This window comes from Polypterus senegalus, chromosome 5 (genome assembly GCF_016835505.1).
Source record: "Polypterus senegalus isolate Bchr_013 chromosome 5, ASM1683550v1, whole genome shotgun sequence".
NCBI lineage: Eukaryota > Metazoa > Chordata > Cladistia > Polypteriformes > Polypteridae > Polypterus > Polypterus senegalus.
The window spans coordinates 132835981-132855464 of NC_053158.1; the positions used below are offsets into that span (position 1 = coordinate 132835981).

Genomic DNA, 19484 nt, shown 5'->3' on the forward strand with positions numbered 1-19484 from the left:
AGCAAATGGCAGTTAATGTAATGAATAATGAACACAAATATACAACATCCAAGTCAAAAATCAGGTTTCTTATTTGGGAATTATTTTAAAAAAATATAAATATTAGATGTATCCTAAACTTAAGCTTATTAATCAACAAGAAAAAAGGTTAGGCAAAACCAACCAAAATGACTTTTAGATTTATATGAAAAAACAAGATCCATTACATTTAAGACTCGGTAGTTATGAATTCCACTGACACTGATGGTTTGAATTTTCTTGATTTTTCGTTTTCTGAATTCTATGTCTAAAATTAACATGATGGGAAATTTTCTAATTCCAAAAGTATCCGAAATTTTACTTCAAATTTATGTTTGTTAAAATGAGTAGTTCATCCTTCTTATAGAGGTACAACTAAATATTAGTAAAATACTCAGCACACTACCAAATTTTCATAAACAGATTTTTAACTTGGCACATAATATGCAAACAACTTTTCCCCTCATAGGTACAGTATGTTGTATGGAATAATCATGATATTTTACTTCAAAATCAGTAGTTTTTAGTAACTGTTCAATCAAAATATTTTGCTACACATTTACTCAAATCGGACAGTATTTTCAGCTGCATAGACTTTATCTACATAAAATTTTCCAGTTACCAAAATTAAAATCTGTATTGTTAGAAATGTTATCCTTCAAACTGATATCATGCTATTACCATGCAATACAACTTGTTAATCTTATATTAAATCCAATATTGCCTGGAAGGAGGTATAGACCATAACACTTATATATAACAAAAGCTACATGATCAATTAAATTATATATATATATATATATATATATATATATATATATATATATATATATATATATAAATAAAACCGCTTTAACCTTATTTTGCACCCGTTTCTACAAGTATTTGGAAAAGTTTTTTTCCAGGTTTGTTAAAAGAAAGGTTACTTAAGAATTCTCTTTCTCTCTAAGGATATCACAATGGGTTATTACAAGTTTAAAATATATAAAAGTGAAAGAATATTACCTAATTATTCTTATATTGGCAAACTTTCACAATTATAAATCTAACGTTATCAATTACATGTTTTTATATTCGAAAACTAAGTGCGAACTGCCTATTAAGACTATTTCAAATTAAACTGCGAAAACCATTAGTTTGTAAAGTTTTCAGTTATATCCTCTATTCTACGTTTCCTGCAGTATTCTCCATTAAGCCCCTATCAATTCGCCTATATTATGTTCACTCTCTATTACTGTAATTGCATTGCTTATTTCCTAAGATTTTTAAAATAAATTACAGAATATAAAAACAAACAGCTACGGACATATGACTTGCTATGTAAATGAAGTATATGAAAGTTTCATTCAAAGATGAATTGAAAAACGGAACGTAGGAAGGGAGTGAGAAAAGCAATTTGTTCTGAACGGCTTCGCCAAATTGTACATGTGCTTTGTTAACAAAATCTTTATGCGAAAACATCATATCATAAAATACAAACATTAAAAACGCATATCTATACCGAGGTCTGGAATACGAATGATACAATAGGTAGGTCTTCCCAAGTTCCCAGATTTCGGCTACAGCATAATTAAGGACACGTCATCATGAAAAGACAGTTGTGGCCGTGCTGCCTTTAAGTCCCGTGGACTTACTCTTTTAAACTCGCATTATAACTAATATAAGTGCATTTGTTTTACAAGTACCAAATGGCCATTCTAATCAAATTATTACTATGCATTTATTTATTTAATTTTTTGGAGGAACTGTCTGTGTCTTGCATTTTCATTCAGCAATAGAAAAACACAGAGGCATATTCCTCTTATAATCTCGACTATATTTACGTTAACAGCTGCACTGTACTGTACCACCCCACAACTAGCAGAAAAAGCAAATTATTCGTATCTGTGCAAGATTCCTACATCAGAAACTCGACACATGGCAATTTCATACTTTCAAGCCCTAATAGATGACAACAAGCCTTACCTCTACTGTTCAAAAGAAGAGTTGCTGGAAATGCTAGCAAAGCGATAAGAAGAATCTTAGGTAGTAATTTCATCTTTGTGTGTACTATCTTCCAAGTTAAATTTGTCTTATAAACCGACTTCTACTACCGAAAAGCTATTTCCTACGACACTACCATTCGGCTTTCACTGGCTAATGGCGTGTACTACGCATCCGGGTATCGAACACCTCTTAGTCCCGCCCACTGAGAGTGTGATTCAAATCAGAGTTAAGGAAAGATACAGGCAGGAAATTACGTCGAGGAGCTGCTCTTTAACTACGCCATCTTGTCTAGTCACACGTTTACGGAAGGCCACAAGGGTCAAATGTATTGTGCCATTTGATTTACGCCTTTAATTATTGGTAAGTTACTACAGTATTCCATTTTACCGCTCTCATTACGAAGAGGGAGTCACATGTAGACTTGTAGTTAGGTGCGCTTTTGTCGAGTCCAAGACCGAGTCTAAAGACAAGTATTAAATAGAATTTAACTTGTTCCAGGTCAGATTTGCCCATTTTGTTAGTGCAAATGAGATCCAACTCTATTGTGAACGCTTGCAGATTCGCTTTAAACAATTGGTTAAAGCATAGGAAAAGATCTTGCCATTCGCTGAGTAGTGTACACAACAGGACAATGAAATGTGGCCACGTATCTCTAATCCCAAACAAAAAAGTGATCGTTCGTCAAATTATAGAAATTAAGAAATAAAAATTTTCTTAACAATTAATGTTTTCGCAGTATTTTTAGAGTTTAATGCATGAGACTAAAATGGGTTTTAGATAATAATTTTGCAGTTGTATTTTATCAGAATTACAGTAAAACAATTATAGGGTCAGATTATGCCACATTATTTCAAGTATGTTTTTTAACTTGGCATTACATTGAACAGCATCTAGAATGATCTAATTATATGTAACTCCTAGCCTCGTGAAGGGTGTTTAGTTACATTGAAGTAAAAGTCACATTAAGTCAAACTGAAAATTCACATTTTCATGGACTACTTAATCCACCTCAGACTTAATTCTAGTGTATCACACAGATCCACGTCATCTCCAGTGTACCTCATACATTTTTTATATTGGTAAGTCCCAAGTAACAGGCAAAACATATCACTCATGTTAGAAAATAAAGCAATGTGTTAGCCACTTAAAATATGGCAACCGCACAAACTCACCTTTATCAAAGAATCTAGCTTTTCAAAAAGTTTGGTACTTTCTCTATGCAACTTTCTAAATAATTCAGTTACTCTTGTCTGTTAGGTTCTGTTTTTACATCTTTTAGGTAAGTCCATTGTTACACTTGAGAAGCAGGAGGAAAGGTCTTCAAGCAGTTTAATTTTCAACATCAGAGCCAGAAAGAAACACGTAATTTATCTTTTTCAGTCTGGGCAGAAAAACAGATTATGGACAAGCAACTTGACTTTTTGCTTTTAATCTGCAAAATTGAAAAAAACAAGTTAACATTAATAAACGCATTTCTTAGTAGTTGTAGAGTAAAGCCAAGCAAAATGACACCTTTTATTGGCTAACTAAAAGGATAACTAAAAATCCTTTTAGTTAGCCAATAAAAGGTGTTATTTTGCTTGGCTTTTCTCTACATTCATAATGGCTAACACGGTACAACACCGTAGTACTTCAGTAGTTGTACAAAGCTTCTAACTGCAGACTCTCAAGTTGGCCTAGGTGATGGAAGATATGGATCATTACTTTCTTTGAAAACGAAAGAAACAAAACAAATGAAACAAAATCGGACACTAGTGTATTTCATATCTAGTTAGTCAAAATATTTTGAATCCAATTAATATTGTTTGTGTGTGAGTATTTGTAATATGCAAATCCAGAAAAGAACGGGAGTTTTCAATCAAAAAAAATGGCAGCCGAAATTGCCACGTTAGTTCGAAAAAAAAAGCTGCAGATGTTGTAGTGACAGAAGAACAGATTAAAATGGTGTACGTTTAGGGTCAGATCAAGAGAGTAGCCTTCAAACAGGCAGGTCTCGGTACAGCTGAATTCTCAACAGTTTAATAAATCAGACTCTTTATCCAAGAGTCATTCTGTCAGTTATGAATGACCAGATGTGGTTTTGCAAGCCACATTGGCCAGTGTTGTATAAAGTGCCCAACAGCCGTACCAGAGTAAACGTAGAGATACCCCTTCTAGAAAAATTTGCCCATGAGAAAACTACTTAAGTATAAGTTTTACCAATATACGTTTAATTAAGCATTACAATTTCAAGTAGATATAAGAGCTTTTCTTATTTTGTATATAGTCAAAAAGTTTTTACACACTAAAAATAATCCAGACTGGTTTCATTTTGTCAAACATTGTACAGTATATAAAAAAAAGCAGCAGTCTACTTTTGTAATATAACTGAAAACAAAGCAGTTTGTTCTTTCCTCCTAGTCGTCAGCCCCCTAACGCCCACCCAGAATAACGTGTATTTTCTGTTTCAAGAAAAGCCAATAATACAGAAAGCTGCTTAAGGAAGGATGGATTAAATTATCGTATTCCTACATGTTTGCCGTAAGCATGGCCTTAATAACATTTTCCAGGAAAAAAAAAAGTTTTTTTTATGTGAGATATATTTTTGTAACATAATGCAGGCCAGATCATCCAGCTACCTGTTTAACTCCATTATGTAGCTGGCTGCGTCTGAGATCGCAATCTACCATGCTATTCTGACATTCTCCTTTGTGCGATGGGAAGCGATTTTGGACGCATTCCTAGTCTTTGTTCAGGCAAGAAAGACAGCGATAGCCTTCTACTGTATATGTTTTTGATGAAGTCTTCATAAAACAGTATTTCATTTGATAAAACACATTTCATTAAAAGCTAAATATGTCTTTTAAATATGGTCTTTTTTTTTCCAAGAAATGTTTGTTTTGTCATCTGCAACTGAGTTTAAAGAAGGTAGGGTTGTGGCAGAATCACTTGTGGATCCTTCCATCTTAATTCAGAAACAACAAAACTTTATGTGTCGTACTATAATCACTAAAGTAACTGCATCTTAAGGTGATCGCATGCTGCACGAGAGGGTGCATCAGTTACCGGTAATTGTTGGCTCGTTCAGTAGGGATCACACTAACGGGACAGACAGATTTTAGATGACCAAGTAAAGTTTTGTGTGTTTCTGCGTTGCACTTTTGTTTTCTGGTTTAATATTGCAGTAACGAATGTGTCTAGCAGCTTTAGATAAGGATATGACTAAAAATAGCCATGTGTGGTTTAAATTATAGTGAAATACAAATTAAAGTAGACAGAGAATTTTATAATCAAGTAAGGCCAGAAATTTGTTAAAAAAATTCTCAAGTAAAATAATGAAGCAAGTATGAGACACTGCTCTTGGCTAACAGCTCCAATGAAATATATCAATAAGAAATTAAAACAAACACAATGAGTGTCAATCATTACAAACAATTCACCAAATCAGGATATTTCCAAACATGATTCTAACTAGTAAGAGAAATACCTACAGCAGCAGGAACGTGCAAATACCTTTTTGGTGGGCAGTGGCCCAGAAGGGGAGAAGAGGCACTTTACAGAGCAGGGTTTGTTGTATTTTAATCGTAGACACAAATTAATTCCCACTTTTATCTCTCTGATTTTAATCTCATTCAAAATTTGAGTGTAATGTTAGTATTATTATGATATTCCTAAATTTGGGAAAAAGTGAGTCCATGATTGCTGATTATGTCAGATGGTCACAAGTGACACATTTTAACAGGATGAAAATGCAAAAAAAACATTTCTCATTACATGGATTTTAACAGAAAGAGTTCACATTATAGCCAAAACAACCATTATTTTTTGTGTATTGGATGTTCAGCATGAAATTATTATAGTATGATCTAGAAGTACAATATGAAATTATTTTACATATGCTGTATGTATTAAGATTGTTCAGTAAAGACAACAAAAGAAAAATAATATTACCTTTTTACTTCTGGTGTTGTCAGCTTTAGGGCTCTATAACAAACATTATTATTTAGGTTTTGGCTCCTGCATACTTGCACTGAAAGAAATGGGTTAATATAAAGAAAAGATAACCAAAAATATCAAGATAAACCTGATACAGCCATGTGAATTTAAACCCAGTGTCACATGGCAGTCTTTTGAATATTAACACGTTATTTACACAACTTCAAGAAGGGAACTTCAGCATCTAAACTCTTGGAGAGAATGAGTAATGTCTTTTCAATAAGAAGTGACAAATGACAGCAGAAGACAAGCTGAGGAAGCAGCAGCATAGCACCAACAAGGATCATGAAGCAAAGAGAAAGGGTGCTCTTCAATGCATGAAGAATCTTCCACTGGAACCCACAGCAACAACAAAGCAACATCTCCACACAACATCAGACATCATCCATAAAGAGCTGGTATTGAAAAATTGTTCATCTGTGCCAAGATAAAATTGAACTTTAACTCTAAATACCAGTAAACAGCCAACCTCTACTATGATATATGTTTGTCTGTTAAGTCCTACTGCATCCAGACTTAACATGTCAAAATATATATGCAGTTGTCATATTTGTTTAATATTGTGTCTTTCAATAAATTGCATTATTCGGTCACTTGAAACAAATGTGTCTCAGTTACCTTGATATAAGTCTGAAGGCAGGAGACCCGCCTCCTACAACAGAGAAAGGTAAAGTAAATAAAGTAGGAGTCCTGACAAATTATTTGTTTAATTACCAATATTGCCAAAAGCAAAACTGATAATTAGTTAACCAAGTTAAATCTTGTTTTTCAAGTCCCACATTATATGGCATCCTTCTGGGAGTTTGTCTTATTGAGTATTAATGATCAAAAATCCTACAATATAAAAAAATGCAATTAACAAAAGAAAACAGACAGACTTTTTGTAACCTTTAAAAGTATAGGCCTTTCATAAAGAGAAATTGCAAAAAAGTCAGTGAGTACAGTTTCCTACACCATCGAAAGAATCATGTAACCTGGGAGAACACTGACAGTAACAGATCTGGCAGACCTAGGCTACAACACAATCAGAAGACAAGTTTCTGACAGTCAATAGCTTACATGATAAAAATTGTATATGTTTTATACTAGCTGTCCCTCACGGCTCTGCCCGTGTTGTAGTGAAACAGGACAAACTTTAAAAATCAATAAAAAAGGTAATAATTTGGATTTAGAATTTATATTGATAGATTTCGTATCCGAGGGCCTCTTGATATACAATATTTTTGGTTTTGCTATCTGGGGTGAAAATGTAGCTGTGATCCCTTTGACAAAAATGTAAAATATTGGCAAGGTATCGTGAAAACATTGTCACTGTATCTGATCTTGTTCAGCTCTGATGGGAGAGCGTCCCCCGCCTGGGGAGAAGAGCACGTGGCCATGATATCTCTGCCAATGAGCAGGTACCCTCTAAAACACACGTAGCTGTGATCTCTCTTTCAAAACTGTCAAATGTTATTCTTTAACAATCTCTACATGATAATGTTTGCTGAACAAATAGGTATCGCTAGCTAAGCAGGGGCAAGATATCCTCCAACACATGGCGAGATGTAGAGCGACTCAAAAAGAGGCTGGCCCGTAAATGAGGTGCCACAGCCGAACTATGATACTTAGTGCAATGAGAGAAGTCGCAAAATCAACCGGAATGTTCAAGCAAATTCTAGGAAAAACCCCAATCTAAATCTGTTAAGCAGTTCTCTCATGAAAAGTGGACAGACAGACACACATTGGATTTTATATATATATATAAACATAATATATATATTGTATATACTGTATATGTTGCATGGTATCAAGTTTTTATTCATTTATTTATTAAATTTAAGAGGAGGCATGCAATTATGACCCAACTACACTTCTCTGGTGTGATTCCTGCCATTATAGTGATTTGACCCAGTTCTTGGGCAGCAAAGTGCTCCTGCCCTATCAAGCTACCACTACCAATTTCTAACTGTTGGTGTACTATGAAATAGTGTGTTTCCTACCCGGAGTGGCAGGAACCATTACAGAAAGAAGTATATATATACAAGATGGTCCAGGTTTCAGAGGAAGGAGGTAACAACAAGAGCATGCATGCAGAGGGACTCTAAGGAGGATGGAAGGAGCCAGAGGAGACAACATGCTTAATGAGATGTTAGAAAATGGCAAGAGTGTCAGAAGCCTGCTTGTCTAAACCATAAATATACCCATACAAGACAGCTGAAATACTAACACTATATGGTATATCTGTGTCTTCTATCTTGATGCTCATTACTAAAGGTGTCAGAGTAGCATGTTGGAAACAAACAACCCTAGCTGAATACAAAAACAGTATGCAACTTTATATACGGTGTATATCATATTTTTTTTGCAGTATTTCACTTTAGCAGTTTTCTCTCATCTGCAAGGTAGAAACAGCATCACTAGCACAAATGAATGCACATACGTAGGTTAAGCTGTAATGAGCAACAGGAGGGTGACAGTTGCTGTTTAGAAAGATAAATTATATTTTTGGATAACAGACAACAGTAATACAAAAGTGTACACACTCAATTCCATTCAGCTTGAAATTTAAAATATTATGGATCAGACAAGGAACCGTCCTTGGTTTCTGTTTTTGGTCTTTTATATTTTGAGCTAAAAGGAGTGCAGCTCATTACACTCAAGCTGTGGGGACCATACTCTGCCTATATAATGCTTGAGATGCCTCCTGCTGTTGTTGGTCAATTCACCTTTCTAGGATTCATTTTATCCCTTAAGTTTAATGTAAGTTCTTGTTTTAATTATTTGGTTCATGGATTTTTACTGTTGTCTGTAGATTTGATTTTTGAATTGCAGATTTAGATTTAATTTATTTTTTGGGTTGTCTCTTGAAGGAAACATGCATTCTTTTCCTTTATGATTTTTGAATTCACTTCTTGTTTATTTTTTGAATAAACATTATTGTTATTAAAAGAAACTGTTTTTTTCTGTTTTGTTCGGCTTTGTCTTTTAGGAATAAGTAGGCCTACTTTGTGTTTTAATGGCTTTTTAAATTTTGTGTTTACAAATATCGTAGTACAAATGAGCAAAAGCTGAAGACGTTTGGCTCCTGATTTCAGCATCATGGCAATCGGCACACCTGGAAAATTGTCAGCTTTATAATGATGTATGTTTGCTTTTTCAAGTGTATTTTGTACACTAAAATAATCAATTAAACCATCCATACATTTATTTTCTACTCTGTGTATCCATACTGTGAATTACTGTATGCTAATTAATTTGTTATTTTGTACCTTTATGCTCTGCTGTTTTTGATGTCATTATGATGGAGCCATTTTCTTTTAGTGACCATCTTGGTTATGGCTTGAGCATCTATTTTGAATTATGTAACAAAGATGTTGAGACTTGTGATGTCATGGCTGAAGATATATAAAAGATGGTAGTGTAGTACTCTGGTTACCCTAGTATTTAGATATTTCTAAAAGGTTTACAGTTGCTCTGTCCTTACTTTGCTATATTGATTCCTGCCTTTTGTGACTTTTGTAGAGCACCTTGGTTTTGTTGTTTTGCTGGTTTAGACTTTTTTAGTAATGACATTTTTGTGTAACCCTTCATTTCTTGTCCTTTGAATGGCAAGCCTTTCTTCAGGCCAGTGGCTTGAGGCATTAAGACATATTATATATTTTTAATTGTAATTCAAGTTTAATTACACATCTTTTTAAAGCAATGCAAGTTTATTTATATAGCAAATTTCTTATCATTAGACAATTCAAGGTGCTTTACATAGTAGGAATAATATACAATAAAAATACAACCAAATGATAGTCATAAAGACAGTAAAATGACAGAAAGTTAAAATAATACATAAAATTAAGAAAACAAAACAATGACACATCAGTGTTACAATTCAGTAACAATCAATCAAATGTACAGGAAAATAAAAAAAAAGTTTTGCATTTTGATTTAAATGTTTCTACTGTTGGGGCATCTCTTGTGTTTTGGTAGAGTGTTCCATTTTTATGTTGCATAATAGCTGAAAGCCATTTTACTCTGTTTTGTTCTCAGTTTGGGTATAACCAGCTCCCCAGTCCCTAAAGATCTAAGAGGTCTATTTTGTCTATAAACAGCATCTCTGTGGTGTATACTAGTCCTAAGCTATTTATTGACTTAGTATATCCTAAAACCTGTATCTTATAATCAATCCTGTACGCCAGTGTAGTGATCTTAATACAGCAGTAATGCATTCTCGGTTCTTAATTTTAGTTAGGATTCTGGCAGTTGCATTCTGAACAAACTGCAATTCTTTAAGAGTGTTTTTGGGAAGACATGAGAAAAGAGTGCTGCAGCTCAGCTGAAAATAAAGGCATGGATAAGTTTCTCCAAGTCTGTTTTTGACATCAAACCTCTGATTTTAGAAATGTTTTTCAGATTATAAAATGAAGATTTAGTTACTGCTTTAATATGCTTACTGAAACTAAGATGTGCATCCAGAAGTACCCCAAGATTTTTGACTTGGTTTTCAGCCTTTAGTGCCTTCGACTCTAAATAAGAAGCAATTTTAAGTATATCCTGTTTATTGCCAAATAGTATAATTTCAGGTTTTTTTTTATCTTTGTTTAATTGAAGGAAATTGTGTTGCACACAGATGTTAATTAGCTGCAGGAAATCACACAGTTCATTAACAGAAATGAAATCAAAGAAATAGGCAAATAAATCTCGGTGTTGTCAGCATAGCTGTGGTTGTTAAGCTTTCTGTCTTGTAACAATCTACCACACAGGAGCATGTAAAGATTAGATAAAAGAGGATCCGAAATAGATTCTTGTGGTATTCCACATGTTATGTCTGCCTACTGATATCTACCAATTTCAACAAAGTAACCACTGCCTCTTAAATATGCAACTAGCTGAGAGCTACTCCAGATAATCCTACCCAGTTTAAGCCTTTCTAAAAGTATTCCATTATCAAAAGTATCAAAGGCAGCACTGAGGTCTAGCAATAACAGGACTTTTTCCTGAGTCTGTGTATAAAAAAAATATAATGTAAAACTTTGATAAGCGCTGTCTCAGTGCTATAATGTTGGTGGAAGGCAGACTATAAATCATCAAGGCAGACATTAGATTTAAAAAATTTGTTGAGCTGTAAGAAGACAGCTTTTTCAACAATCTTACCTATAAAAGGAAGATTTGAAATGGGTTTGTAGTTATTAAGCGCTGTAACATCCAGGATGCTCTTCTTCAAAAGGGGCTTAGTAATAGCAGCCTTCAATGCTTTAGGAAAATGTTTACAAAGATGCTTATTCCATCCATCCATCCATCCTCTTCCGCTTATCCGGGGTCGGGTCGCGGGGGTAGCAGCTTAAGCAGAGAGGCCCAGACTTCCCTCTCCCCGCCACTTCTTCCAGCTCTTCCGGGAGAATCCCAAGGCGTTCCCAGGCCAGCTGGGAGACATAGTCCCTCCAGCGTGTCCTGGGTCTTCCCCGGGGCCTCCTCCCGGTTGGATGTGCCCGGAACACCTCACCAGGGAGGTGTCCAGGAGGCATCCTGATCAGATGCCCGAGCCACCTCATCTGACTCCTCTCGATGCGGAGGAGCAGCGGCTCTACTCTGAGCCCCTTCCGGATGACTGAGCTTCTCACCCTATCTTTAAGGGAAAGCCCAGAAACCCTGCGGAGGAAACTCATTTCAGCTGCTTGTATTCGCGATCTCGTTCTTTCAGTCACTACTCATAGCTCATGACCATAGGTGAGGGTAGGAACGTAGATCGACTGGTAAACAGAGAGCTTTGCCTTACGGCTCAGCTCCTTTTTCACCACGACAGACTGATCCAGAGCCTGCATCACTGCAGATGCCGCACCGATCCGCCTGTCAATCTCACAGTCCATTCTTCCCTCACTCGTGAACAAGACCCCGAGATACTTGAACTCCTCCACTTGGGGCAGGATCTGACCCCCAACCCTGAGAGGGCACTCTACCCTTTTCCGGCTGCGGACCATTGTCTCGGATTTGGAGGTGCTGATTCTCATCCCAGCCGCTTCACACTCAGCTGCGAACCGATCCAGAGAGCTGAAGATCACGGCCTGATGAAGCAAACAGGACAACATCATCTGCAAAAAGCAGTGACCCAATCCTGAGTCCACCAAACCGGACCCCTTCAACACCCTGGCTGCGCCTAGAAATTCTGTCCATAAAAGTTATGAACAGAATCGGTGACAAAGGGCAGCCCTGCCGGAGTCCAACTCTCACTGGAAACGGGCTCGACTTACTTATGGCAATGCGGACCAAGCTCTGACACCGGTTGTACAGGGACCGAACAGCCCTTGTCAGGGGGTCCAGTACCCCATACTACCGGAGCACCCCCCACAGGATTTCCTGAGTGACACGGTCAACGCCTTTTCCAAGTCCACAAAACACATGTAGATTGGTTAAGCAAACTCCCATGCACCTCCAGGATTCTACTAAGGGTGTAGAGCTGGTCCACTGTTCGCGACCAGGACGAAAACCACACTGTTCCTCCTGAATCCGAGGTTCGACTATCCGACGGACCCTCCTCTCCAGAACCCCCGAATAGACTTTTCCAGGGAGGCTGAGGAGTGTGATCCCTCTATAGTTGGAACACACCTCCGGTCCCCCTTTTTAAAGAGGGGGACCACCACCCCGTCTGCCAATCCAGAGGCACTGTCCCGATGTCCATGCGATGTTGCAGAGGCGTGTCAACCAAGACAGTCCTACAACATCCAGAGCCTTCAGGAACTCCGGGTGTATCTCATCCACCCCGGGGCCCTGCCACCAAGGAGTTTTTTGACCACCTCGGTGACTTCAGTCCCAGAGATGGGAGAGCCTACCTCAGAGTCCCCAGGCTCTGCTTCCTCGTGGAAGGCATGTTAGTGGGATTGAGGAGGTCTTCGAAGTACTCCCCCACCGACCCACAACGTCCCGAGTCGAGGTCAGCAGTGCACCATCCCCACCATATACGGTGTTGACACTGCACTGCTTCCCCCTGAGACGCCGGACGGTGGACCAGAATCTCCTCGAAGCCATCCGAAAGTCATTCTCCATGACCTCTCCAAACTCTTCCCATGCCCGAGTTTTTACAAAGCAACAACCGAAGCCGCATTCCGCTTGGCCTGCCAGTAACTATCAGCTGCCCTTAGAGACCCACAGGACAAAAAGGTCCTATAGGACTCCTTCTTCAGCTTGACGGCATCCCTCACCGCCGGTGTCCACCAATGGGTTCAGGGATTGCCGCCACGACAGGCACCGACCACCTTGCGGCCACAGCTCCAGTCAGCCGCCTCAACAATAGAGGCATGGCCCATTCGGACTCCATGTCCCCCACCTCCCTCGGGACGTGGTTGAAGTTCTGCTGGAGGTGGGAGTTGAAGCTACTTCTGACAGGGACTCTGCCAGCCGTTCCCAGCAGACCCTCACAACACGTTTGGGCCTACCAGGTCTGACCGGCATCTTCCCCTGCCATCGAAGCCAACTCACCACCAGGTGGTGATCAGTTGACAGCTCCGCCCCTCTAATCGAACTGAGGCCTAGGGTGTCCTGGTGCCAAGTGCACATATGAACACCCTTATGCTTGAACATGGTGTTCGTTATGGACAATCCGTGACGAGCACAGAAGTCCAATAACAAAACACCACTCGGGTTCAGATGGGGGCATTCCTTCCAATCACACCCTTCCAGGTCTCACTATCATTGCCCACGTGAGCATTGAAGTCTCCAAGCAAAACGAGGGAATCCCCAGAAGGTATGCCCTCTAGCACCCTCTCCAGAGACTCCAAAAAGGGTGGATACTCCAAACTGCTGTTTCCAGAGTCCAAGCTGTGCGTCGAGGTGAGTCCGACTATATCTAGCCGGAACCTCTCGACCTTGCGCACTAGCTCAGGCTCCTTCCCCTTCAGAGAGGTGACATTCCACGTCCCAAGAGCCAGTTTCTGTAGCCGAGGATAAGACTGTCAAGGTCCCCACCTTCGGCCACCACCCAACTAACACTGCACCCAAACCTCCTTGGCCCCTCCCATAGGTGGTGAACCCATGGGAAGGAGGACCCATGTTACCTCTTTGGGCTGTGCCCGGCCGAGCCCCATGGGTGCAGGCCCGGCCACCAGGCGCTCGCCATCGAGCCCCACCTCCAGGCCTGGCTCTAGAGGGGGGCCCCGGTGAACCGCGTCCGGGCAAGGGAAAACGTCGTCCAAGGTTTTTGTTCTTCATCGGAGGTTTGTTGAACCGCTCTTTGTCTCATCCCTCACCTAGGACCAGTTTGCCTTGGGTGGCCCTACCAGGGGCATAAAGCCCCGGACAACATAGCTCCTAGAATCATTGGGACACGCAAACCCCTCCACCACAATAAGATGACGGTTCAAGGAGGGGGTTATTCCTCAATATTTTATTTTTAAAAATGTAACTCTCATAGTAATATATTTAAATATATAAGTACCCACTAGAAATAATTTGTATTATAATTTATAAAATTATAACACTGTTTTCTGTGGCATATAGATGGTGTTTGACCTGTTGAGGAAAGTGTCCCAGTGGCCCTGGCCTGGGGAAAATGCAGTGGAATGAGTGGTTGAGAGGATCTTTTGCAACTTCCTCATTCACACCCTCCCTGACCTTCTAGTTCACCCAGTAAGAAGGCAATCATGGATGGACATTGAGCACCTAATCAACACTATTGAGTGGCACCTTTCCACCCTTCAGATGAAAAGGCCAGAAGAGAAGAAATACCGGGTGGTGGCGGCTCCTAATCCTGCAGCACTATCAGTGTGAGATTTTGACATGGCCCATGCCCACATCCTAGGGATCAATTTGGGTTATGAAAAGACCCTTTAGAGGATTAAAGCCAGATTTTATTGGTCTAGCATAAATGAGGAGATATATCGTTTATGCTGGTCTTGTCCAGAGTCCAGAGTGCCGATTGACCGAGATACTCGACAGGACCTGGTACCTCTTGTCCCACTACTGGTAATTAACTTCCTATATTAGCAAATCTGCAAAGATGTTGTTGAGCATCTTGAACCTTTGGCACAGAGCCACAAATACATCCTGGTCATGGTCAATTACATCACCTGCTACACAGAGGCCATTCTCATGTGACTATTTCCTTGGAACTGATAGGATTCTTTATGCAGATCGGCATACCCAAAAAAGGTACTTACAGACCAGGGGATGACTTTCACATTTGGGACATTCTGGGAAGTTGCTAAATTGTTCTACATCACCCACCCCAAAATGTCAATGTACCACCCTCAGACAGATGGTCTGGTTGAGTGGTTCAAGCAGCTGCTCAACCAGATTCCTAAGAGAGTGGTGAGAGTAAATGGGAGAGACAAGGGCCAACTCCTCCCTCTTATTTTGTTTGCCATCTGCAAAGTACTGCAAGCTTCTTAAGACTTCTCTCCTGAGTTCCTCTGTGGAAGACATCCACTCCGTTTACTAGACCTTTTAAAGGAGTATGCGGGGAAAAAAAAGCCCTCACCTTCCTGTAAGATAACAGGGTATGTTGCAATCTTACATGACCACTTTTCTAAGCTGCAGCCCATAGTGAAGGAACACATGGAAGGAGAGGCACACACAGGCCCAGACGTCTGCCCAGGTGACAGGGTCAAGGTCCTTATACTCCCACTCCAAACTCCTTGCATATTGACAGGGTCCTTATTAGGTGTGGGAGTGGAGGGGATTGGTGGATTATCTCATATGTTAGCTAATCAATGCCTGCGGGAACAAAAATGCCATGTCAATCTCCTAAAGTAAGAGCACATAAACCTCTTCATATCTAGGGGGAGGCATACTTTGCAGAAATCAGTGACCTTGGTTTTAGAGAGACCCTTAGCCCTCTGTGGAAACACAAGGTTGGTGCAGCTAGTGACTCCATTACATAAGCAGTAGATCCCAAACCTGCCCGAGCTCCCCAGCATTGTAATGCAACTGAGTGTCATGGTTAGGGAATGGCCATACTGTCTCCAGGAGGAGACAAAGGCAGAGATGAAGCTGGAGATTATACAGATGCAAAAGGTAGGGGTTTTTGAAGAGAGCCATGGCCCCTAGTCTAATGATATTTTTTTTATCTCCAAACCTCAAGAGAACTGCCGTTTTTGCAAAAACTTTTATCAACTTAACCAGGACTCCCATTTTGATGTCTACCCATTACCAAGGGTGGACAATCTCCTGAAGCAATTACGTAATGCCTAGTTTCTGTCCACCCTCAATATGATGAAAGGCTACTGCTAAATCCCCTTGGCCAACTTGGCGAGAGAAAAAAATGTGTTTACCACCCTTAGTGGACATTGGCAGTACTGCATCCTCCCTTTTGGGCATCATAGGGCCCCAACAACCTTCCAACATGTAGTGGACAGACTGCTTATGCCCCATAATGCCTATTGTGCTGCTTACATTGATGACATGATCATCTATTCCAGCACCTGTAAGGAGCATATGCAACACATTTTGACTGTCCTCTGAACCATCCAAGACACCGGCTTGTGGATCAATTCCAGTAAGTGTAATATTGGATGGGACAAGGCCAAATACTTGAGCTACGTGGTGGAAGGAGGCAGTGTCAAACCTGTGTTTAAAGGCTGCAGTCATTTGGAACCTGCCCTGGCCACAAACAAAAAGACAAGTGCATGTCTTCTTGGGATTTGCAGGCTACTGCTGAAAGCTTGTGCCACCATTCTCAGAAGGGGCTATGCCTTTAATTACATTATTACATTAAAGCGAGCCCCCAACACTGTAGTGTTGAATCCTGTGGTGATGGCAGATCTCAATGACTTAAAATAGGCTCTTACGTCTGCTCATGAATTAATTACCTGTAACTTTACTTTGTCTTTTTTCCTTCAGACTGATGCCTTGGACAACGGCCTCGGTGCCATGCTGAGCCAAGCTGTCTATGAAGCCAAACATCCCATCATGTACCTCAGCCAGAAACTGTTAGACAGGTATGATGCGATTAAGCAGAAAGCTCTGGCTGTCAAATGGGCCATAACTGAACTTAGGTATTACCCCCTGGGATGGGAGTTTGTGCTGATGACCAACTACATCCCTCTGCAGCGGCTGTACACCAACAAGGAATCCAACCTATGGGTTACCCACTTGTTCTTGAATCTACAAACATTGAAGTTTGTGGTGTGGTACAGGCAAGGGGCACTCCATGCCAACGACAACACCCTTTCCTGGGCACTTGACCTCTGCCCTCCCCTTTAGGAACAAACTTTAGTATTTCACGCATGTGTGTTTGAGGATCTTGTTCAGGGCTCTGCAAAGGTAAATGAGACCACTCCGGGGCGAGAGGGGTGCACTGTCATATACAAATTATTCTGTTTTACTCACATCACCAAAAGACCACTCATGCCTTGTGCTTACATGTTTTAAAAGGGAAGCTTGGGGTTTTTTTTTTGATATGTTTGTGTTTTTAGCTATTTTAGTGCAGTGCGAGATGGCCACGATATTGAAAAGCCACTTGCATGTGGAGGGAGGTGAGTGATGAGAGGGGTCTGTGGCAGTGCGACAGAGACACTATTGGTTTTAACTGTTTAATCCATTTAGTGGCAACACAACTTGCTGTAGTGCCTGTTAGTGCAGAGTAGTGTTGCCAACACAGTAGTGTTGGCTTTAATGATGACCGAAAACAAAAGAGGTAAATAGTGGAAGGACAGATTGGACATTACCACACTGCTGATTTCTTTACTGGTAGCCATGCAGTGGGCTGGAGTAGCTCCAAGTGGTGGCTATGCTCACAGTAGTTATGCTGACAAGCCAGAACTAGCAAGTGGGTAAGAGAGATCAAGGGGACAGGAAGAAGGTAAGAGTCCTGATCTGGCAATGTTCAATCAAGGGCATGGCACCTGGGAAGGCGTTGCATTGACTGATGGCAGTGGCAGCTCCCGGTCAGGGGCTACCAAATGAGATGTCAGGTCAAAAGGGTACGGAGGGCTGTGTCCTTAAGATGCCCATGGGTCTTGATGAAATGTGTTGATTTTACCTTTCTGTGATGGATTTTAACTATTTGGATTATTTGCTGTGACTTTTACCCTCCACTAAAGAGCACCAGATTTTATCATAGATAATTTATTAATTTATTTATTGAAATGCAGTGCACTGTTTTGGTATTTGTGTGAAAATTAAATCATAAACAACTTTTGAACCTTATTGTTATGTGTTTTCATTGCACTGGCTCATCTCTGTTCATGACTATTGGCAGTCTTGGGATCAAGGACGTTATGGCAGCTGCAGTTAGACTGGACTATTACAGTCATGTAATAGATAGTTATATCAAATACTTAACATTGCTTGATTTAGTGTTTCTATAAACATTTATACTATTGTAATAATATCAATTACCTAAATGTGTATAGTGTGGCAATTTTCTGATATTATATGTAATGTCACAAGAACGAGACATGGACAGATAAAGGTTTGGGGCAGCCACCCGTATAATGTGGTATCCTGGCTGCAAAAGTCGTTTTAACAAATAATCAGCACTGAAGTGCATACAACTGAGTCCAAAACAAGACTGAGGAAACAAAGGAAAAGGGGCAGGTTTTAAAGGGGGAGACAGGAAGTGACGTCATATGGATCCGGCACGTGGTCTTCCACCATTGGTTCATAGCCGGACGTGACATAAGAGGGACTGGAGCTGGTGTGGCCGACTTCCATTGGCTCAGTCCCGGAAGTGATGTCAGGCGAGCCGGGTGAAATCCCCTGGGAATGGTCTACAGGCAAGGTAGAAAAAGAATCAGTGCACTCTGCCACACCTCGGCATGCCTCTGAACTGCCTTCACTCAAGCCCTTTAGCTGCCTCCCATGCGCACGTGTGTGACAGTAATAAAATAGTATGTTTAACCTAATGAATATGCCTGCAATTAAAAAAAAAATGTTCTGCTTGATGATATGGCATCTACAGATACTTTTCTATATTATGGAAAACTACAAACTACATTATACTTTCTCCCAGATCAGAGACCAATATGGAGTCATCACTGACTTGGCCATGGTCTCCTTGCCTTTACCTTCAGCACAGGTTTGTTTTATGGAAGATGTCGGAAACAATTCAAAGGTAAAAAGTAAAAAGCGGACATAAACTTGTAAAATGGTCCTTACTACATAACCATGGTGTACCTTTGTGTTCAGTATGTCATTTGATCTGTCTAATCTACACATATATTATTTTAAATAATTAATTATGTATTTACATTTTAAATGTTATATGATTTTTTTAATTCCAGGATTTTTTTTTTTACTGTTCTTTTCTATGCTTATTCTTCTGACTTTATGGTATGTTCCTTTCTTCTGCTTTTTGGGTAAAACAAGAATCATTGTTTTAATTATCTTTTTCACCAGACATATTTTTGCATCTTACTGTTTATTGTCCTTTTAATCTTTAAAAGAATTTTCACACCTGATCTGTTGTATACTGATTTCAAGCAAACACACCTGAATATGTTTTGCAATTTTAAGAATATAAATTAAGTAAAAGAAATTTAGTTTAGATATTCTCAATTCCTGATATACTCTCATAAAGCCCCATGTATATATAGAAAAGC

At 39.6% G+C, this 19484-nt stretch overlaps 2 protein-coding genes across 3 annotated transcripts in view; one reads left to right on the top strand and one right to left on the bottom strand.

Moving 5' to 3' along the window:
- ssr1 (signal sequence receptor, alpha) overlaps positions 1-2175 on the bottom strand; it is a 45860-nt gene extending 43685 nt beyond the window's left edge. For both annotated transcript variants that reach the window (XM_039753377.1, XM_039753376.1), the window contains exon 1: positions 1984-2175. In XM_039753377.1, coding sequence (XP_039609311.1) covers positions 1984-2056 — 73 coding nt within the window. In that variant the 5' untranslated portion in view covers positions 2057-2175. The remainder of the gene's footprint in view (positions 1-1983) is intronic.
- Positions 2176-2268: 93 nt separating this feature from the next.
- riok1 (RIO kinase 1 (yeast)) overlaps positions 2269-19484 on the top strand; it is a 113944-nt gene continuing 96728 nt past the window's right edge. The window contains exons 1-2 of the mRNA XM_039753375.1: positions 2269-2364; positions 16783-16880. Coding sequence (XP_039609309.1) covers positions 16813-16880 — 68 coding nt within the window. The 5' untranslated portion in view covers positions 2269-2364; positions 16783-16812. The remainder of the gene's footprint in view (positions 2365-16782; positions 16881-19484) is intronic.